We start from the raw sequence: 20997 nt of genomic DNA, 5'->3' as shown, positions 1-20997 counted from the left end.
GTTTACTTTTGTTAGGTTTTACCGATGGCGCGCTACCGTCGCGTGTCCTGTTATGGAAGTGCAATAACACGAGACAATAAGACTCCACGTTATTTTATGACGGGGGTTGTCCAGAGCGCAAGCCTGAGCCATACTATACGGGATACTACTGAAAATACGACTAACAGGTATGGGAGCATGGTTTTAAATACTTGTTTCATAATGCAGACACTGTACACTTGTACACTTTTTTAATTATCTTTATTAAGTGTACGAAAAGAAAAGAGTTCCTGAAGATATGGAATGAATTAAGACAGTTGTGCTTAGAATTAATAAACATAGGGTTTTCTCCTACGCTATTCCTTAACATAATAGCACATCACTTGTTTTGGGGTTTTTTTGGGGGGGGGGGGAGGTTGCTTTGTTTATTTCTTTGTGTTTTGGGGTGTTTTTTTAACTGAGTGAAACTTCTAAGTATGGGAATAATATTACTCGGAAGTTGGAAAAACGTGCACCCTAAACAAATATAGTAAAAAAAAAAATAAAATAAAAATTAAAATAAAAACCAGAACAATAGGGTCGGACTTGGGAGGGTTTTTCCCCTAGTGGAAGTGTGTAGGAAAGAGGAAGCTTGGCTATCGGAGTTATCTTAATAATTTTTGATCGTGTGACCCAATGAATTTTGGTTTCCATGTCGGCAAAGCCACACTGATCTTTTGATAATAACCGAAAGAGCTGGGGCGGGGGGGGGGGGGGTCGCTCTGTATAAATGCGTCGGTCAAATGCAAAAATGTAATGTAAATGTACACTGTAGGTCCTCCATAAAATAGACCCTGGGACAGGTCAAGCAGTCATGAATAAATTAGGTTTAGATTAGTGTTGGGTGTACCCTCTCCTTCAGATCTATGCTTGTACACTCCTGCGTTGGTCATTTTGTCATCACACGTGACTCCTAGGTAAACTAAGGGGGCAAATCAGTAGTACCTGTGCCTTAAAGGCTAAACACCACCTAATGGACCTCCCTGAAGTTTGCACATTATTTTGGCTACTTCAAAAATGGATATGTGAAACAATATGAATATAACATGTTCATTTCTTTTAAAATGATCAATTCAAGTAAATTGACGAAAAACCCGATGTCACTCCGGAAATTCCAGAAAGTTGTCAAGTGATATCACTGGTGGACAGCAGTGACCAGCGCTGTGGTCAAACAACATTATGATTGACTTGGACTGCAAATTTTCCAGTGCTGGTTCATCAGATTCCGAAGATATTTTTGAATTTGATGAAGATTATGAACCTGCAAGATTTTTTTTAAGCCTTATTCCTTGAGTTTATTAAAAATAAAGTTCTAACTATCATTAATCACAAGCTAGAAACTCAGCTTTTGCTATATTTGTGTTTGACACTTTCATATTAGCTAGTGCTTAGCCTTTAAGGACTGTGATTGAATATCTTTGTTTTATGACTTAAACTTAAGAAAACCTCAGTTAATGGCCTGAAATCCTGTTACTTTCACATTGCTCATTTTTGCTCATTTTAAGTCAAGAGCTTTTCTCTCCTTCCTGCAGATCCTGGCATTTAGAGTGCATGTCAGTATGAGATGACGTCCCTCAGTGCTAGCTTCGTGCAGATACAATTCAATGACATCCACTTTTATGAGAGCTGTGGTGGTGGGAGCTTTGGCAGCGTTTACCGTGCACGCTGGATCTCACAAGACAAAGAAGTGGCAGTTAAAAAGCTGCTGAAGATTGATGCAGAGGTTGTGACATACATATGCACCCTCATGAAACTCCCACTCTATGTGGTTTCATTTCTATGTAGGGCCAGATCAACATACAGCTGGGGCTCTTTAGATTTTGGGTCTTTGTGGTTAATGTGGCTCTCATTCCCTGTTACTAGTTTTCTCTTTTTTTCATCCTATTTTTTCCTCCATGACACTTGTTTATTGTTCATAGGAGAAGGAAAGAGGGAGTACTTGATTGGTATGAGATGACTGGACAGCACACTTTTCCATGACTCTCTCACCCCCTCCGCCTCTCTCTATATAAAGCAAATCTGATGTTCTATGTGTGTCAAATGTGGCATGGTTCTGTAGGCCTACAGGTTGCACTAAGTAAGAGAGCCACCCTCAGCAGTAGGCTGAGAACTGCCTTCCATTACTGACACACAAACGTCATTGATTCTCCTTATCTCTAAAGCTACTTGTCCAGAGTGCTTTGTATTCTGTGTCCAATATATATATATATATATATATATATATATATATATATATATATATATATATATATATATATATATATATATATATATATATATATATATAATGCCCAACCTGGCATAAAGAGAAGTTTCAAGAATACTACAAGGTTAAAACCTTAGGAAGCTTTCCTGATTGCTACTGTAGTAATTCAGCAAAAAAACTAATTTGCACAATTTTGCACAATTGTCTTCTGAGGCACGTGTGTGGTGATTTAGGGTTGTGATTTGCATGATGCTAATAGGTGGATGTAAACTTCCCTATATTTCTAGCTATGTTAACCTTTTAGCTGTATTAGAAAACTAAAGAAGCAAAATTTGGTTGGTTGGTCAATGCAATACAATGCGTTTCTCCCCTCTTCCCATTCAGGCTGAGATTCTCAGTGTTCTGAGCCACAAAAACATCATTCAGTTTTATGGAGCAATTCTTGAGGCACCAAACTATGGAATTGTCACAGGTAAAAGTAGTGTGAGTGTGTTTAGGTAGATAATTATATTGATGATAAAAGTTTGTCGATTCATTTCTGCATTTTTGCATACTCTTATGTGTTTTTCATGTCTTCAGACCCAATTTAAATTTAAAACTGAGTTTTTATCCAGACTGTGCTCAGTGGTGTGTGTGTGGGGGGGGTCTCTCTCTTTGTGTGTGTGTGTGTGTGTGTGTGTGTGTGTGTGTGTGTGTGTGTGTGTGTGTGTGTGGTCCACAGGATAGAAGAAAATATGTAGCCCCCCCATGTCCTTATTTAGAATAAAGTGAAAGGTTCTCTGTGGTCTGTCCAATCTCCATCACACCTTTATCAACTTTGCCTTATTCTACTGAGCAGGAGTTTCCATATTCCTTGTATATTTCAGATATGCTTTGTGATGGTAATATAGCCAGCCCTTTTTTAAAGGCTATCCACAAACCTGGCCATGATTTAATTTTTAAACATTCTGTTGTGATCTCTGGCTTCAGAGATGTAAATTATATTAGACTGATCTATTCTAGATTAATCATATTTCCAAAAACATTATTAGGCAGCACCCAGTAAGTTGATGACAGTGATGTTTTCTTCGGTTGTCTGTATGTGCTCTTTAGCAGCTGAGCTAAATCATATTAATGGATGATATAAACTGTTAGTCCTTTCCTGTATGACTATGATCCTCTTCACTGTCACCCATCCACACTCTCTCTCTCTCTCTCTCTCTCTCTCTCTCTCTCTCTCTCTGTCTATATTGTAATATCTCTCTTGTTACTTGGTAGATTTGTTGATATACTTTTAGCTGGCAGCACATTAGAAAGTTGATCTTGGCTGTTTATTATTGGGGTGAACTGTACTTAATGGCTGTAGTCATAGGCCTTAAATTAGCTTGGTTGTTCTTCTGTGACATTCTTAATATTTAATCCCAGTCCTGGGGACCCCCTGCACTGCATGTTGTGCTTCATATGCTGTAACACACCCAAGTCTGTTCGCATGAACATAATTGTTGTTGTTCAGTTCAGCTAGGATTGTCAGAGAAGGAGAAACAATGTGCTAAGCACAGATATGGTTCTGTATCATTCTACTCCGTTCGGCATCATTGCATATGGTTCTGTGTTGTTCTACATGATTGTACATGGTCTTGCATGGTTCTGCATGTTCCTGGTTCTCACTGAAAGGTGACAGTTGAGCATTAGTGATTATTTCTCATTTTTTCTGCCTGTTTACTTCACTTTTCTCCTTTTTTTCAGAATAAAAATGTGTATTTGTCAATGTCACAACACAAGCTATGCTTGACTTTTAATTCTGGACATGTATCTACATGTATGTTTGTGCACGTGTGTGTGTGTGTATAAGAATATGCCAGTGGGGGGTCATTGTATGAGTATCTGTCCAGTGCAGACAGTGAGGAGATGGACATGGGTCAAGTAATGACATGGGCAGTGGACATTGCTAAAGGTAGGGACATATGCATGTGTATGGATGTTTTTACATATCATAAGCATATTCTTATGTAATTCTTGTAATGGATATGATTTGTGGATTAATGTTTCTTCTTAGGAATGCATTATTTACATGCAGAAGCTCCAGTGAAGGTTATTCACCGGGATCTAAAATCACGGAATGGTAAGATCCTGTGTTAATGTATGTGTTGTTCAGGTCATTTTTATGATTTGGATTCATGAAGAGTAATATAGTTAAACAAGAACAAGTTATTGTTAAGAGACCAAACATACTTTATATTCATTGATGTACAATGCTTGATGTGTGAAGCTTGGTGCATGTGTTGACACTGCTGACGGTCTTACTTACCTGCCACTAGCAAGACTTTAAAAAGGAATACCCCTACAACATTAGAACAGTTACTTAGTCCCATTCAACACAGTCCTGAGGTCTACTTGGACCCTATACTCAAAAAATATAGAGGGCAGTATAAAACGGGTAATATGTTTACAGTAATTTTTACACCTCTGTTGGTAATTGGTTCTGAAGCAAGTAAAGGCTCCAAACAGATATCTTATGTCTTTATGTCTTCATGGATTAAACATTTGTATTTGTTACTGATATGAGAGTGGAATTTCATTGTTTTGGCTAATGTATTACACAAACTAAGAGAAATTCAAAATCCTTAATAAGGGAATCTTCTTAGGTTAGCACACAAATATAATAAAAATAAAAGCCCTTACTAAAACACAATGCTTGAGGAGTTATAAGAAAAGTAAGTCCTTAGGTGATTTTAAACCAATCATGTACTTCCAGTGGTAATTTCAGTTTTATGTCCATAGGCCATGTGCATGTCCATGTGCATAGCCATGTGCATTTATGTCCATAGGCCATGCAGATGTCAAAGGTTGCTCCTTGGTTTAACATGTGTAACTAATTAATTAAATTAATTAATGAAATTGTGCAATCTTCTTCTGGCTCTCATACATTTTGTTTAACTGTTGATGTAAGTGTGACTATAAAATATTACGTTCTGTTACTGGGGACAACACTGCTGTTTGTCTCTGTGTATATGTGTGTTTGTTACAGCAGGAAGTATAATAAATGTCTGAACTAACTGAGACTTTTTCTTTCTAGTGGTGCTAACTGCAGACAACGTTCTCAAGGTATACATCATTTTAATGAGGGTCCAATCTTTTGGCATATCTGTTGTAAAGTTAGGCAGCAGTGCCTTAATTACTTGTGTTTGTGTGAATTACTGCACCTCCTTACCACTTATACCCTGGTCTGTCAGATCTGTGATTTTGGGGCATCCAAGTTCCTGTCTCACACCACACATATGTCTTTGGTGGGCACATTCCCCTGGATGGCCCCGGAGGTGATCCAGAGCCTGCCTGTTTCTGAAACTTGTGACACATATTCCTATGGTGTGGTGAGTATTTTAGTCTGTAGGGTGTGTGTGGGTGTGTGTGTGCATGTGCATGCGTGCGCTCTCTCAATAACACATTTGCACATACACGTGTGTGTTGTTTATGGTTTTGAGCTTTCATTTCTCCTTCAGGTTTTATGGGAAATGCTGACCAGAGAGGTGCCTTTTAAAGGATTTGAGGGCTTACAGGTGGCCTGGCTGGTTGTGGAGAAAAATGAGGTAAAGCACTACATATCCATAATTCTAGTAGTAAGACCAAATTGACTGATTATGTATGACTTCATTCTGCTTCATTCCCATTATATTCTGAAGCCCTCCTCCCTAATAAAAGAGTCCTGTGTAGCTCTGGTGTAGTATTTATAGTGGGTTGATCTCACACCTCTTAGAGTGAATGAGCAAGTGAGTCTCTGCAGCTTTTATAGAATGCATGCTCACTTTACTCAGTGAAAATCTTCTCTCATAAACAGGATGTGGTTGTTTTTTGCTGCTATTGTTTTGCTGTTCTTATTATTGTTTGTTGTTTTTTGCTGTTGTTCTGGTGAGTAAAACAGCTAGCCTGCCTAACCTGGGCAGAGATAAGACCATAGAAACTTTGGAATAAGAAAGAACAGTCAAGAAGCATACCTTTAAACAACCTAGTGTGTCAAGGAGAGAGAGAGATGGGAAGACAGAAATTAAAGTATAAGTACTTTCAAAAAGAAAGTATAACTTGAACAGACAAGTTAGGGTGGGAGGGGTTAAACTATGAAAAGAAATATTGCTATGATTTTTGCTGTGATTTTTTCAGTGCAATACATGTTACATGGAAGAGCTACACTTTTTGTTCAACTCACCAGTGTCAATATTAAGTTACAATGTGTGTATCACAGCTACATTAACAACCATTTTCATGAGTTTGAAGAAAATTCCATTAAATTTGACCTTTTGGGTACTTTTTATGATACAGATGTATCACATGACATCATGTTGTTAATCCTAATATAATACTGTCTTTTGAATGTGTTGAAGCACCACCCCCATGCTAATCCGCTGATGTGTTATTATAAACATAGTCCTGAGAGAGAGTTTTTCCAGCAGTTGAGTTTGTATGCTAAAATTAGACTTGAAATTTTATGTAAGGATGGTCATAATGATTTGTGCGTGCATGCGTGCGTGCGCGCGTGTGTGTGCGTGTGTGTGCACTTGCTCATGCATGTGTGTATCAGAGGCCAACCATTCCAAGCAGCTGCCCTGCCAGCTTTGCAGAGCTGATGAGATCATGCTGGGTGGCTGAACCCAAGGTGAGTGGGACAGGTTCAGCATGTCATTCTCCTTGAAGAACATTGATAGAGATTTTAGTGTAGTAAGGGTTAGGGTTAAAACTTTTGTAAAGGTTTTAGACTTTTGAAAAGTGTAATCTTATTACATGAAAAGAACTTAAGACAAAATATGGATTTTGGATCACTCACTATCTCAATCCCCACCCCCCAGTCTTTTATGTAGGCTTACTACGTGCTTTCTCCCTTGTCAACTTACTAGGGAGAATCATTACTCCCAATAAATACACAGATTAGGCCTCATTCTAGACTAAACAGAAGAACATCCACTTAGAGTGTAATTTAGTTTAAGATGGCTTATGTCTGGAAATCAAGCAATAAAGAAGGCAGCGATGTTATGTCACTGTAATTGACTGAGGAAATTGTTATTTTAATGTTTTGGATAAAATATAACTTGTACTTTATGGTCATTGTGATTGTGAAGAATATTTTAGTAATGAATGGCATTGGAGTAATGAATTACAATAGAATTATGATGTCCTTTTCTCAGGAGAGGCCAGTGTTCAAACAGATCTTGGCCACTTTAGAGTCCATGTGTAATGACAGTAAGCTTCCTGACCAGTGTAATTCTTTCCTACACAACAAAGCAGAGTGGAGGTATTTATGCCTGCACATAAAAACACGCACATACACACTCACCGAAACAATGAAAGGAAAATGTGTTCCTCACATGCACACATACTTATACACATACACAGAAGCATATCCAGACACACAAGGCTCCCATAAGAAAATCAGAATCGCTATTTTGATAATTCTAGTTTCTGTCTACGTTCTATATTAAGGCTGGGAAAGAGTGCATGAAGGATTGAGGAGGAATGAGAGGTTAAGGGAAAGAAAGACAGCTGGGATAGATGTATCAGTAGGATGGGGTGAGGGGCAAGCATAGGCCAGCATTTGTTATGGGATCGCATTCTAGAGTCCTAAGAGCTAATAAAGACTGAACATGAACAGAGCTTCACTCTAGCAGGGTGAAGAGACAGGAAAAATAGCGTCACAGGGGACAGAGAGAGAGAGAGAGAGAGAGAGAGAGAGAGAGAGAGAGAGAGAGAGAGAGAGAGAGAGAGAGAGAGAGAGAGAGCAAACCAGTGAGAGAGAGACATAGAGAGACAAAGAGAGGGTGAGAAATTCTAAGAGTGTCTGCCAACTCCAGCAGCAGGAGGGATGCTTGGAGAGTGTGTTTGGTGAGGGTGTTTCGGGAGTGTGTGTGTGGGGAGCGAGCTTGGCACAAGCAGACATGGCGTCGGGGCTAAAATATAAGAGGAGGGGGGTTCTGGCCCTGCAGCACATACCTGTTTATAAATAGCTGCACTGAAGGCTTTGTGTAAGCAGTCATGGCACGTCTTTATAAAATGGCACAGAGTGACCCCTGCTGGTGTGATGAAGTGAGGTACAGCTGGGTGCAAGCTCCACCTGCAAACTGCTGGGTTTGCAGTTGTGGATTAGACAGCATTAGCAGTGCTCCTGAATCTTTTTCTCTTCTCTTTTTTTTCTTCTTTCATTTTCTCCTTCTTTGTAAGGTGTGAGATCGATGCAACTCTGGAGCGGCTGAAGAAGCTTGAGAGAGAGCTGACCTGTAAGGAACAAGAGCTGGAAGAGAGAGAGAGGAGACTACGAGAATGGGAGAACAGACTCATGAAGAGGTCTAGATCGTGCACTCCTGTAAGAACTACAAAATGTATTAAATGAAATGTATTATTTAATAAGATTGGTGTTACCACACACACACACACACACACACACACACACACATTTGAACAATTGTGAACTATCAAAAATACAAGATGTCACTCATTTTTGTGCTCTGATTTGCAGGACAAATTATAGCTGCAAACATAATTTAGAACCACTAGGGGGAGACTGAAGATTAGGATGATCTCAGAGCTGGTTGTTTTTCTAACGTTTGCAATACTACAGGGACTGCACTGTTCAGCAGCTATTCTGGGGTTTAACTGAATTATTATTGCTGTCATTGTTACTGTTGTTGTTCTGACTGTCTCCCTCTCTTTCAGTTCTTCTCTCACGTCTCCCCCATGGCTGCCACTCTGAGTGCCGAATCTTTCTACGAGTCTCGATCTGAGGAGAGCAACAGCTCAGAGGTGAGCTGCCACATCTCGTCCTCCTGCAGCAATGGTGATCTAGGTGGTGCCAGCCTGCAGGCACTCATGCGTGGCTTCGGGGGCGTGTTTGACCTGGATGTGGGCGTGCCCGGAAGCAGTCCCATGCGCCAATCAGGCATGCAGGTGAACATGCAGGCCAAGCGAAACTCCTCCAAGTCCTCCTGTGTTCGCGAGGGTCGCAAACTCAACATGGCCATAGCCATGGATGCCTTTGGCTGGTCAGATGACGACAGCGACTAGAAGCTTTTCTAAAGGATGTGGGTGTGACCGGACATGGCAGCGGACATTAGGTCAGAGCTAGATCAAATGTCACATATCTGTTTAAAGTTTTTAAATACTGTAAGTGAGGTAATATAATAGGATCCATAAGATTTATTATTTGGAAAAACAAAACTGAAAGCGAGTGAAGAACACTCTTAGTAATACTTTAAATGTAGATCTGTCCAAAGTCTGTTGTGGCCCATTCTGTTATTAAATATTGAGCAGACTGTGACACTGACCTGGCTCTGGAAGTAATAGGGCTGCTATCCTGTCTGTTTTAAGGAAAGACTGCAGTTAGATTTTTCCAAGCCAGGCAGCCAAGTGGAAAGAGAAAAAAAAAACTATGTAATATAATCAGGGTTTTACCTCAGCCACCTCTATAATTGTGCGTAAAATAATTTTTTTAAATTAGAAATCCTCAGAGATCCTCATTGTTTCAGCATTAAACTATAATAGCAAATGTTACATGAGCAAACATAAGCAAATTCATTGTTATTGGGTATTGAACTGTTTGTGGCCAGAAGGCTATGAAGGGGAGTTGTGAAGGTGAGTTTTTGTAAAGCCCTTATTTTTTAAATAAAGGAATTACTGCTGTTTGTTTGAATTTCTTTCCAAGTACAGAAGGAAATATGCAGTATTTATTTTTTGTCAAATGAGCTAAATTGTTGTACTCACAAAGAATGCCAAAGGTTTTCGAAGTCTGCCGAACTAAAAACACTTTTTTTCTCCAAGATGTTCAAGTACTCAAGATGTGTACTGGCAGTGAAATCTCTACTTTGTGCCAAAAGCTACTCCTGAGAACATAGGCCATAATATTCATGCTCAAGCTTGTGTTGAAACCCTGCTTGCGTAAGGGTACATACCAAAGTTCCTCTTACTGGATTATTGGAATCGTGACAAGCTTATCTAGTTGATTTTTCCCCCCTCGTGTTTTGCGTGGGATAGCTAACAGCTAGTTTTTGACCATGTCTACTGCATGTGTAAAAGAGATAGGCTGAATGCCAATTCAAGACATAGTCCATGATAGTCTCAGAGGCCTATTGTGCACACAATTAAATTGACTAAAAGCAAAAATGTTTACCCTATTCAATTACGGCATTCTTCGAATATCTACTGGGACTGAAGAATGTATTTAGTCCTTTAAAAACTAAAACCAGAGATGTCTATTTTGTTAGTGCAGGTTCTGCCCAGGCCCATCCAATAGAGCTTTGCTTTTATGCAGATAGCTTGGATAAATGTAGTGGAAAATGGTAGGAAGGGGGCCAAGGCCTTCTGCCTTAAACATTCAGTGGTTTTAGTTTCAAAATGTGCACATGGGGAATATCTACCATTCTACATTTCTTATATATATATTATACACACACACATATCCACCCAAAGCAGGAGCCTATTAAGAGGATTAAGTCTTATGAAAGTAATTCTCAAAGCTATATTGTGCAATGGAAAGGCCATTCCTCAAAGCCAAACCAGTAGCAACATCTAATGCTTGTAGCCAACTAGTGTATTGTTTACAAAGCATTGATGATCTTAGAAACTAGTGCTAATCAGTTCTCATCTTGCATGGAGCAACAAAACCTTCTTTATGGGTATTTACATAGACCTTTCTGCTTAGTCAGTCCAAGGCTATGGAGTTACAGGAGCTGCTTTCACACAGCTGACACTGCTGTTAGTGGTGACAGTTGCCCATTTATTGCTTTTCTTGGCAATATTTTGTCCTTGGTGAAGGAACACCCCCCACATCCTGTTCACATTATCTGAATTTTAAGGCTGTTGAAATGACCCAGAATCATTGCTTATGACAAAACTGGATGATCACGGGTGTGCTACATCCTAGGACATCAGTCTACAGGTGAATATTTGTGCAAAGACATGCACCTGCAATTATCCAGATCTCTACATGTGCCATTTAACCCCAAGAGACACATTCATTTCATTTTCCTTTATTGAAACTTTATTTGGGGGAGAAAAACAAAAACAACTTCATGGAATGCTTAGATAAAAGAATGATTTCCATGCCTTATGCCAATAGCTGGAATATTTCATAAACTAGAGTGAAGTGAGTGAGCCATGTTGGTCTTAGTACTCTTCTCCTTCCTCCCCTTCATCCCCAATGCTGTCTGTGCCCACCTCCTCATAATCTTTCTCCAGAGCAGCCATGTCTTCTCTGGCTTCTGAGAACTCTCCCTCTTCCATGCCTTCCCCAACATACCAATGCACAAAGGCTCTCTTGGCATACATGAGGTCAAACTTGTGGTCCAGACGAGCCCAGGCCTCAGCGATGGCTGTGGTGTTACTCAGCATGCAAACTGCTCGTTGCACCTTGGCCAGGTCTCCCCCAGGAACAACAGTGGGAGGTTGATAGTTGATTCCAACCTTGAAGCCAGTGGGACACCAGTCCACAAACTGGATGGTACGCTTGGTCTTGATTGTAGCGATGGCAGAATTGACATCTTTGGGCACAACATCACCACGGTATAGCAGACAGCAGGCCATATATTTGCCATGACGAGGGTCACACTTCACCATCTGATTAGCTGGCTCAAAACAAGCATTGGTGATGTCAGCAACAGAGAGTTGCTCATGGTATGCTTTTTCCGCAGATATTACAGGGGCATAGGTAGCCAGAGGGAAGTGAATGCGAGGGTAGGGCACCAGGTTGGTCTGAAACTCAGTCAGATCAACATTCAGGGCTCCATCAAAGCGGAGGGAGGCTGTGATGGAGGAGACGATCTGGCCAATGAGCCTGTTGAGGTTGGTGTAGGTGGGACGCTCAATATCAAGGTTTCTACGACAGATATCATAGATGGCTTCATTGTCCACCATGAAGGCACAGTCCGAGTGCTCCAAAGTGGTGTGTGTGGTCAGGATGGAATTATAGGGCTCCACCACAGCTGTTGAGACCTGTGGGGCTGGGTACACAGCAAATTCCAGTTTGGACTTCTTTCCATAGTCCACAGAGAGACGTTCCATCAGCAGGGAAGTGAAGCCAGATCCTGTACCTCCACCAAAGCTGTGGAAGATCAGGAAACCCTGCAGTCCTGTGCACTGGTCAGCCTGAAGAAATTGGAGAACATGTAGATAGTATTTAAATTTTAAGACTGCCGTGTTCTACTTTTGTAAATAAAAAGGTAAATCAAGATTTAAAGTCTATGCAAATTCTGCTACACAGAGCACCTTCCCAGATTGTTTATGGAAGTCAAATTAAATGTTTGGCTTTGTAAACATTTGCTCTGCGTTTTAATAAAAGGATAACCTCTGAAATATGCAAGTTCTACTTCAGCATCAGCAAATGTAAACAATGGCTCAGTATACTCAAACACTGGCCCTAGCAGCTACACATCCTGACCCCCCCCCCCCCCCCCAAGGGCCACAGGGAGTCTCACCAGTTTGCGGGTCCTGTCCAGCACCAGGTCGATGATCTCTTTGCCGATGGTGTAATGGCCACGGGCGTAGTTGTTCGCAGCATCTTCCTTCCCTGTGATCAGCTGCTCTGGGTGGAAGAGCTGGCGGTAGGTACCTGTGCGGACCTCATCTTGGGGGGGGGGGGGAGAATAAATATTCAGCACTGATCCAAGACAGCATCTTATGCCCCAGCCACCCAATAGCTCAAAATTAGTCATCTCAGAGACTGGGCTTAGATTTCAGTAAAACCGCATGGAGACATTTGCTTCACTTCACTGTTTCTCTTTACCATTAGCTACCAAATAAGCAATCAGTTCCTAAAAGCAATGTTGACCAACAGCCAGACAACTGACAGTTGGCCCATGCATCATTTAAAAAAAAAGGTTTATACAAAGAAAGTCCAGAGTGTGTAAAGGAAAAGTCTTTACCAATTACAGTGGGCTCCAGGTCTACAAACACAGCTCTTGGAACATGCTTGCCAGCTCCAGTCTCACTGAAAAAGGTGTTGAAAGAGTCGTCTCCTCCACCAATCGTTTTGTCACTAGGCATTTGGCCATCTGGCTGGATCCCGTGCTCCAAGCAATACAGCTCCCAGCATGCATTGCCCATCTGAGCACCGGCTTGGCCAACATGTACGGAAATACACTCACGCTGGTAGGGGAGAGAGACAGACAGAAGGGGAAGGAGTAGTTAAGGCTAACCTGTCCATGATGTGTTTCAGCAGCACAAAAATGGGCAAAATAAACATGTACCGCATGTGATAAGTCCCTTATAAAGGGAAACTTGTAACATCGTACAGCAACAATTAAATGAAATATTTAGTGTCGTAGTTGTGCAGGCCTTGCCTATAAAGACAGGCAGAAAAGGGAATAACCCTGCCATACATCTGTTTCGGTCATTAGCTAAGAGGATAGGGACGCGCCCTGTTTTGTAGACTGTACAGAAACATTTCACCTGAACTAACGGATTTTCACGGCAAACTCATTACCGAACCAATGACCCCATTCTAAAACGCAATCAAATCAGTCAATCGAAGGATCGCCAGGACCCCATTGTGTGAGAGATGGGACACGCCACTTGTAAAGTGTGACCTTATTTACATCTACATATATACTGAATTTAAAGAATAAACCAACATCAACTTTCATGGTGCATCTGTACAAACCGCACCAAAACTGCGCCTTAGTTTAGTGAATGGGGTTATGCGGCCTAGAACAAAAGATGACTGAAATAGTTTCGTCCGACCCGAAAGGACTTAAACCGTGCCAAATAACTATTCACTGTAACTTGAAATTAAGTTCCCTCTCTGAGGCGGACAAAAACTCCGTGACCCTTTTCGCTTTCACTTAATGAAAGACAAAAGCGCGCAAAAGAGGCCGACGGACAGACCCCGCCTTAACCGCCCAGCTTCCTCAATCACGAACTGAGAAATGGAGGGAAGGAGAAACGTGTCTGAAACGGACAACGCAGACCAAGCTGACATGTGCTGCGATTACTTTACAATTCTACATGCATCCCTAAACAATATTGTAAGCATGATCTTGTCTATGCATGTAATTCGCTTAAAACTTCGCGCTTCTCGCGATGTGTTTAATTCTTTTTGGCAGGGGGAAGCTACTCACCCATCAAACACTGGATCGCTGAGCTTTTGTCATCTTTACTTGTGTTAATAACTAAGGCGAAACTGATTTCTTCCCATACGTTTCTAAATATGTAATAATCGCCGATCCCAGACTAAAGTAAAGGTAGCGTTAGATAGGTAGACGATTTTAAGCTTTATACACGGTAAGCGGGGGGGGGTATTAATTTATTTTCGTTGCCTACAGGCTACTATAAAGTTTACAATGCACAAAAGTATGACTCACCATTCTTGCAATTATTTTCCTTCAGACCGATGTCGATGAATCGGAGAACGAAGGCAGTATTACTGGGGCGTGGGTGGGGTAACGTTATATATCGTCGAAGCGATGGGTGGAGTATAAAAGTAGTTACAGGAAGCTTCATTTCTATTGGCGGGAGTGACTTAGGCGGCAGTTTCATTTGAATGGTCAACGGTCAGCCGATTGGATAAAGAAAGAAAGAACGCAAGGGAGACTTAATACTCTTAAAAGTGCGCAGCTGCATATTTAAACAGCTACGCACTCAGATAACCTTTTGTAAATCTCATACTATTACACATTTCACCCACAAACCTTACAAAGAAAAAACACTGAATTTAAACAGAGATCAACACGCAAACATGGATGCATGTAAGCGTACAGACACTAGTGGTGCATTTCAATCGCTCTAGCAGTTCCCTGTGAAGTGGACTACAAAATGAATCCGGGCCATTTTAAGCGATAGGCGGTGATAACGTTAAGTTCGAAGGGAACTTTAAACTGTGCTGGGAGAAGTGAATAACAGTTTATTATTATACAGGAAGTTGAAAGTAAAGTTTACCCTTCAGTCATTGTGTGTCTTGTCAAGATCACTTTAGCCACATTAGCAAATAAAGGAACTGCTTAATTGCCCGTCTGTTGGGAGAAACGAAAAAAGGCGAGACGTATGTGTTCTGCGTGATGTAGTAGTAGTATGGCATTCAGAATAAAGTGGTTTCAGTCGCTATCTTCGTTCGCTAACTGCAGTTCCCTTGACCACGTGATAAGTATGTAGTAAATGCGAGGGAACTTGGGGACTGTGTGGAACAGAATGTATATATTGTCTATATTACGAATTCCTAGAAGCAACAAAGTGACTGACAAATTTCTTATGGGTTATGCTAATTTTAAGGCTGTTGCTATATTGCTCATCACATTCTTATATCAAAGCTGACATTTTGCAATCTTAGCTCAGTCATGACATTTTTTTGTTTCTTTTTAAATTTTTAGTGTCCTTAAGTACAGTGCCAAAACAACAAAAAGATGTGTCAAAATCCAAATACTTACATATGAGTAGAAAGAAGAGAGAGATAGCGAAAGAAGACTGATGTCACCTGAACCTCCTGTGATTTGATTGTTTTATATCTATTACCATTTAAAATGTAAAGCTCTGCGATTTCGAATGCATGCGAAGTCCTTCTAACATATAAAATTAGTTTTTCAAATGTCTGGAATGTGCTGGTAATGACGTTGCTGTCACTGCTGTGTAATGATGCCAGTACAAAAGAGGAACAGGCCCGTTCCATGCACTCCAGAGTGAATCCAAATTTGTGTCTGTATTTGAACCAGCAGTAATTCAGGGATATGGTACTCAGATGTGATGCTTTACACCTGAGTACATTTTACATAAAGTAAGCTGTTTTATGAAATTCACCTTCATTTTAATTATCAGGATTGTTCATTCTTATTTAATCCATATGAAAAAGAATATTACGTGAATGTGACATTTCAAAACTGAAAACTAAGGAACTGAAAATGTTTCTTCATGTAATTCCTAAGTACTTAGGTCCAACATGAACCTCTACTAACCTTTTCAAATGAATTCTCTACAAAAGCTGCAAAGGAATAAAATGTGTTTATTCACAGTACTATGTTGTGTATAAAATCTATGCCAAAATAATGAGCTTCCTGAAAATTATATCAATGTAAATGTAAATTGTGTTCAGACAAAATGCAAAGCTGTCCCTGTTTCCATGGAGCCTTTGATATCATTGTCTGGTGTTGCTACATTTGCATTATTTGTATGCAAATTGTGGTCTTTCAAATACATTATTGTCTCAGCACTTACCTTTCAGTTCTTTGAAGATTTCCTTTAAAGAAAATCAAGTGTTTCATCTTTTCTCTGTTATGAGAGCGGTTTTTATGTTTGTCACTGTTTGACTAGTCATTCGTGATCGGGTGATGAGCTTTATGCAGAATATTTTGAATCTTCTAATAAATATAGCATTAAAATAGGACATTAGCAAACTATTAAACAGTTTTCATTGTATTTATATCAGCTCTGTCTGTGCAAGGATTTTTATGGTAGTAAATAGACAATGGGGAAAAGACAATATGTTTAGTAGAACCAAAGTAATGTTGCTAAAAATTTTATTCAAATGAAAATACTGCATATGTGTAATTTGTTTTAATACAGAATGCAGTACAATGCCTTTGTTTTAAAAACATTTAAAAATAATAGGGCTGTTAGTCTTAGTACTCTTCTCCTTCCATCTGTTCATCCCAAATGCTGTCTGTGCCCACCTCATATGCTTATAGCTTTCACAAACTAGAGTGATGGGAGAGTGAGCCATGTTGGTCTTAGTATTCTTCTCCTTCCTCCCCTTCATCCCCAATGCTGTCTGTGCCCACCTCCTCATAATCTTTCTCCAGAGCAGCCATGTCTTCTCTGGCTTCTGAGAACTCTCCCTCTTCCATGCCTTCCCCAACATACCAATGCACAAAGGCTCTCTTGGCGTACATGAGGTCAAACTTGTGGTCCAGACGAGCCCAGGCCTCAGCGATGGCTGTGGTGTTACTCAGCATGCAAACTGCTCTTTGCACCTTGGCCAGGTCTCCCCCAGGAACAACAGTGGGAGGTTGATAGTTGATTCCAACCTTGAAGCCAGTGGGACACCAGTCCACAAACTGGATGGTACGCTTGGTCTTGATGGTAGCGATGGCAGAATTGACATCTTTGGGCACAACATCACCACGGTATAGCAGACAGCAGGCCATATATTTGCCATGACGAGGGTCACACTTCACCATCTGATTAGCTGGCTCAAAACAAGCATTGGTGATCTCGGCAACAGAGAGTTGCTCATGGTATGCTTTTTCTGCAGATATTACAGGGGCATAGGTAGCCAGAGGGAAGTGAATGCGAGGGTAGGGCACCAGGTTGGTCTGAAACTCAGTCAGATCGACGTTCAGGGCTCCATCAAAGCGGAGGGAGGCTGTGATGGAAGAGACGATCTGACCGATGAGCCTGTTGAGGTTGGTGTAGGTGGGACGCTCAATATCAAGGTTTCTACGACAGATATCATAGATGGCTTCGTTGTCCACCATGAAGGCACAGTCTGAGTGCTCCAGAGTGGTGTGTGTGGTCAGGATGGAATTGTAGGGTTCCACCACGGCTGTTGAGACCTGAGGAGCAGGATAAATGGCAAACTCCAATTTTGACTTCTTGCCATAATCAACAGACAGGCGTTCCATCAGCAGGGAAGTGAAGCCAGATCCTGTACCTCCACCAAAGCTGTGGAAGATCAGGAAACCCTGAAGCCCAGTACACTGATCAGCCTAGGGGGTATAGAAAGAAGTTACTGTGTGATTGTTTTACAGGCAAATTCAGTGACATAAACTGAACATCTTATTCTACATACGGTACAATACAATATTGCGTTGAGTTACCTCCAAGTACTGTGTTTTTAATTATTTCTCACCAGTTTGCGGGTCCTGTCCAGCACCAGGTCAATGATCTCTTTGCCGATGGTGTAATGGCCACGGGCGTAGTTGTTCGCAGCATCTTCCTTCCCTGTGATCAGCTGCTCTGGGTGGAAGAGCTGGCGGTAGGTACCTGTGCGGACCTCATCTGAAGAATTAATCATTAAAACATTCATTCAATCACCACAGTATTTTTTTTCCCAAAATATAATGCTTTAATGCTCTTAGTGACTGTACAGAGAAAAGGTTATATAAAAGAAAAGTTATGAAAATTGTGAGTCTGAGATGCAGGAAGAGAAATGCAGCAAATTACCGATGACGGTGGGCTCTAGGTCTACAAAAACAGCTCTCGGTACATGTTTTCCAGCTCCAGTCTCACTGAAAAAGGTATTAAAAGAGTCGTCTCCTCCACCAATGGTTTTGTCACTAGGCATCTGGCCATCTGGCTGGATTCCATGCTCCAGACAGTATAGCTCCCAGCATGCATTGCCCATCTGCACACCTGCTTGGCCAACATGGACTGAGATGCACTCACGCTGGGGAGAGTTAGAAAGAGCTTCATAGATGACTTCACACAACTAAAAAGCCAGCTTTTGAAATATGTTACTTTCACAAAAGGTCATATAAAAGTCAAAATAACTTGTAATTGGTGGACAACAAAATTAGAAATGTCTATGTCCATTTTACAAGTGTTTACATGTGCTATGTATAGTTGTGATAAAAGCTCATGAACCTATTGTAATTTTCCAGATGTCTGAATCAATGGCTCCTGATCTTCTACTATGTGAGAGTAAAAAATCAAATGTTATTTTTCACACACATACCAAAAAAAAATCTGTTTCCATATCTTTACTTAATAAGATATGGTTTAAACAATCAAGATCACTGACAGAACAAAGGGATTGCAAAATGATTTTTAAAGACTATAGCTCTTCTCAATCCACATTTGGGCAGATGAATACGTTGAATATAAGGTAGAGAAACAAACAAGTGAAATTCACCAATGTTGGTGTCCTCCTTGGTAACAGTGTCCTACAATAATCTGTTTAAGGGCGCACCACAAAACTAAAGAAGAGCCCTAGAGTTTTAACAAAGGATCTGTGGGCATGTCTTGCATTTTGGAGCATGTGTATTCATGAGTTCTTAAGAACAATGAACAATGAACAATGAGTCTTCACAGGAGGTAAGTACAGAAGAAATCATTGCCCTCATTTTTTGGTGGGAAGAAGAAAAGAAAGAAATCATGCATTGTTACCCTTCTCAAATTTGTTCAAGTTCACCTGAATGTTTCAGATTGCTTGAACAAAGTTTCAAGGACAGATGAAATATTTGGACAAAACTGAATATTTCACACCAACACCAATATTAAACTCTATCTGTCAGACATAGTAAAGGACTAGCTTGAAATCATTAGGAACCAGTAATTTCCTGAAGTGTATCAGGAAATTCTGCACCACAATGTCAAGGAGTCTGTGATGTAAAACTCAAAAGAGGGTTAGGTCATACATCCACAAGAGAGTGGAATGTTGAAATGCTATGCTCTGATAGCAGAGCTTTAGCAGACCATTCAAGCAAGTAATGCCAAACATGTACATGAACCAAAAGAGTTAAATTTTAGAGGAATAGGTCAGAATACATCCTAACTGCTGTGCAAAGATGATCAACAGCTAAAAGAAAGCATTTGTTTGAGGTTATTGCCCAAATGTACTAAATATTTTTCACAATAGTTACTAAATATAAGGGTGTACATTCTTTTACTATCAGTGATATTGTTAATTTAAACCATAAAGTAATTCTCAGAAAAGTTCATTGACCACATGGCCATTTAAAATATCACCACTGTGTGCTTTTTTTTTTAAATTAACAGATTTATGTTTAATTATGACGTTTCTCAAATCCAGATAATTTATAAGGTTCACAAATCTTTTGTCACAACTGCACATTCCCTCATTCCCTCAAAAAGTATTTCCCTTAAACCTGCTTTCTTCTTTAATTGCCTGCTAATTAATAAATACTATAGAAACTAATGTTACTTTTTGTAGTACCACTACCAACTTATGACAAAGTCCTTTAAAAACCTAAATGTAGCCAAACCTTTAAGTTGCTGAAATGTCTTACCATTTTAGTTCTTTTCTCAGACCGCTGTCAGGAGTTCGGAGGAGAAATCTTGTGTTTAGCTGTCTGTATATTGGTATATATAGGCCCTGATGATGTCGTGGAAACGAACTTTGTTGATGGCAACAAAGGGGTTAAACCCGTTTGTATGGACTGTTCTCTTGCCTGCCTGATTTAGGTGAGCCTGTCATACAAGTCCATAGTGTGCTGAATAAACAGTAACACTTCAGTGCCCCTCCTCTTTGGCAGAACACATCAATGCACACACAGACAAGCATGCACACACATACATGCACTCACATTAATATTTAACTCTCACTTGAAAGATAACTTAACATTTTCTTTCAGGCAACCAAAGACTTAAAACTAAACTAAAACACGAGCGAAAGGTGCAATGGGGGAGGGGAGAATACAGGAGCACATCAAACAGTGGTGGTAAAACAAATAAGAAGCAATAAGATGTTGGCCCCAGGTGTAAGATTACACTTACCTGCTTCAAACATACATTTCAGCTTGTTGATCCATTGTTCATAAGTGAATTCCATTCCCCAGCTCCCCTCCAGTCTCTTGTCTTTCTGTTACTGTTCCTTTAACATTCCCCCCTCTACTCACCTCTCCACCACCACCCTACCCCCTGCATGCAATCTCCGTTGTGTTTTCATGCCCAGCTGGCTTCATAATAAACTTACATATTGACATTGGAAACCAGCAATCACCATGGTGACCCTCCCTACCTCACAGCTCTGCTATGCACTGCTCTCTGGGTCACAGTGAATTGTGCTTTCATCCTAAACACTAGCTATGATATAACTGCCTCTTCAAAGCTTTTTAATGACTACATTTATATAGATTACTGTCAACACTTGAGACGAT

The 20997-nt window shown here is 40.4% G+C and overlaps 3 protein-coding genes across 7 annotated transcripts; 1 reads left to right on the top strand and 2 right to left on the bottom strand.

The window, feature by feature from the left end:
- Positions 1 to 89: 89 nt before the first annotated feature.
- LOC113580065 (mitogen-activated protein kinase kinase kinase 20) lies at positions 90 to 9862 on the top strand. 2 transcript variants are annotated; one of them, XM_027014392.2, is made up of 12 exons: positions 90 to 167; positions 1551 to 1741; positions 2609 to 2696; positions 4056 to 4157; positions 4260 to 4325; positions 5280 to 5308; positions 5437 to 5574; positions 5704 to 5790; positions 6777 to 6851; positions 7378 to 7484; positions 8408 to 8549; positions 8900 to 9862. In XM_027014392.2, the coding sequence occupies exons 2-12, from the start codon at positions 1583 to 1585 to the stop codon at positions 9245 to 9247; spliced, it is 1341 nt and encodes a 446-aa protein (XP_026870193.1). In that variant the 5' UTR covers positions 90 to 167; positions 1551 to 1582; the 3' UTR covers positions 9248 to 9862. The 2 variants fall into 2 exon arrangements, with proteins under 2 accessions (XP_026870193.1, XP_026870201.1); XM_027014400.2 differs by having other exon boundaries at positions 97 to 167; positions 1567 to 1741.
- A 1330-nt stretch (positions 9863 to 11192) lies between these two features.
- LOC118241991 (tubulin alpha chain-like) lies at positions 11193 to 14638 on the bottom strand. Its single transcript, XM_035529998.1, has 4 exons — positions 14536 to 14638; positions 13099 to 13321; positions 12652 to 12800; positions 11193 to 12322 (listed from the first exon to the last, which is right to left on the bottom strand). The coding sequence occupies exons 1-4, from the start codon at positions 14536 to 14538 to the stop codon at positions 11345 to 11347; spliced, it is 1353 nt and encodes a 450-aa protein (XP_035385891.1). The 5' UTR covers positions 14539 to 14638; the 3' UTR covers positions 11193 to 11344.
- Positions 14639 to 16660: 2022 nt separating this feature from the next.
- On the bottom strand, positions 16661 to 20725 carry LOC113580047 (tubulin alpha chain). Of its 4 annotated transcripts, XM_035524022.1 has the most exons (5): positions 20128 to 20321; positions 18743 to 18789; positions 18323 to 18545; positions 18009 to 18157; positions 16661 to 17865 (listed from the first exon to the last, which is right to left on the bottom strand). In XM_035524022.1, the coding sequence occupies exons 3-5, from the start codon at positions 18501 to 18503 to the stop codon at positions 16888 to 16890; spliced, it is 1308 nt and encodes a 435-aa protein (XP_035379915.1). In that variant the 5' UTR covers positions 18504 to 18545; positions 18743 to 18789; positions 20128 to 20321; the 3' UTR covers positions 16661 to 16887. The 4 variants fall into 4 exon arrangements, with proteins under 4 accessions (XP_035379915.1, XP_035379921.1, XP_035379913.1 ...); XM_035524028.1 differs by lacking the exons at positions 18743 to 18789; positions 20128 to 20321 and adding an exon at positions 20630 to 20725 and having other exon boundaries at positions 18323 to 18387; XM_035524020.1 differs by lacking the exons at positions 18743 to 18789; positions 20128 to 20321 and adding an exon at positions 20615 to 20717.
- Positions 20726 to 20997: the final 272 nt, after the last annotated feature.

This window comes from Electrophorus electricus, chromosome 1, assembly GCF_013358815.1.
Source record: "Electrophorus electricus isolate fEleEle1 chromosome 1, fEleEle1.pri, whole genome shotgun sequence".
NCBI classification, from domain to species: Eukaryota; Metazoa; Chordata; class Actinopteri; order Gymnotiformes; family Gymnotidae; genus Electrophorus; species Electrophorus electricus.
Note: the sequence above shows the minus strand (reverse complement) of the source record. Positions and strands in the feature narration are given on the sequence as shown.

What these genes read in the sequence shown, in the direction of transcription:
- LOC118241991 (XM_035529998.1), bottom strand. An exon ending in CCTGGAGCCCACTGTAATTG is followed by an intron (nt 12,801 to 13,098) that starts GTAAAGACTTTT and finishes CCCCCCCCCAAG; the next exon opens with ATGAGGTCCGCACAGGTACC. An exon ending in TGGACAGGACCCGCAAACTG is followed by an intron (nt 12,323 to 12,651) that starts GTGAGACTCCCT and finishes CAATTTCTTCAG; the next exon opens with GCTGACCAGTGCACAGGACT.
- LOC113580047 (XM_035524017.1), bottom strand. An exon ending in CCTAGAGCCCACCGTCATCG is followed by an intron (nt 18,158 to 18,322) that starts GTAATTTGCTGC and finishes TTAATTCTTCAG; the next exon opens with ATGAGGTCCGCACAGGTACC. An exon ending in TGGACAGGACCCGCAAACTG is followed by an intron (nt 17,866 to 18,008) that starts GTGAGAAATAAT and finishes TATACCCCCTAG; the next exon opens with GCTGATCAGTGTACTGGGCT.
- LOC113580065 (XM_027014400.2), top strand. Translation starts at nt 97, where the DNA reads ATGACGGGGGTTGTCCAGAGCGCAAGCCTGAGCCATACTATACGGGAT. An exon ending in AAACTATGGAATTGTCACAG is followed by an intron (nt 2,697 to 4,055) that starts GTAAAAGTAGTG and finishes TGTGTGTATAAG; the next exon opens with AATATGCCAGTGGGGGGTCA. An exon ending in CTGCAGACAACGTTCTCAAG is followed by an intron (nt 5,309 to 5,436) that starts GTATACATCATT and finishes CTGGTCTGTCAG; the next exon opens with ATCTGTGATTTTGGGGCATC.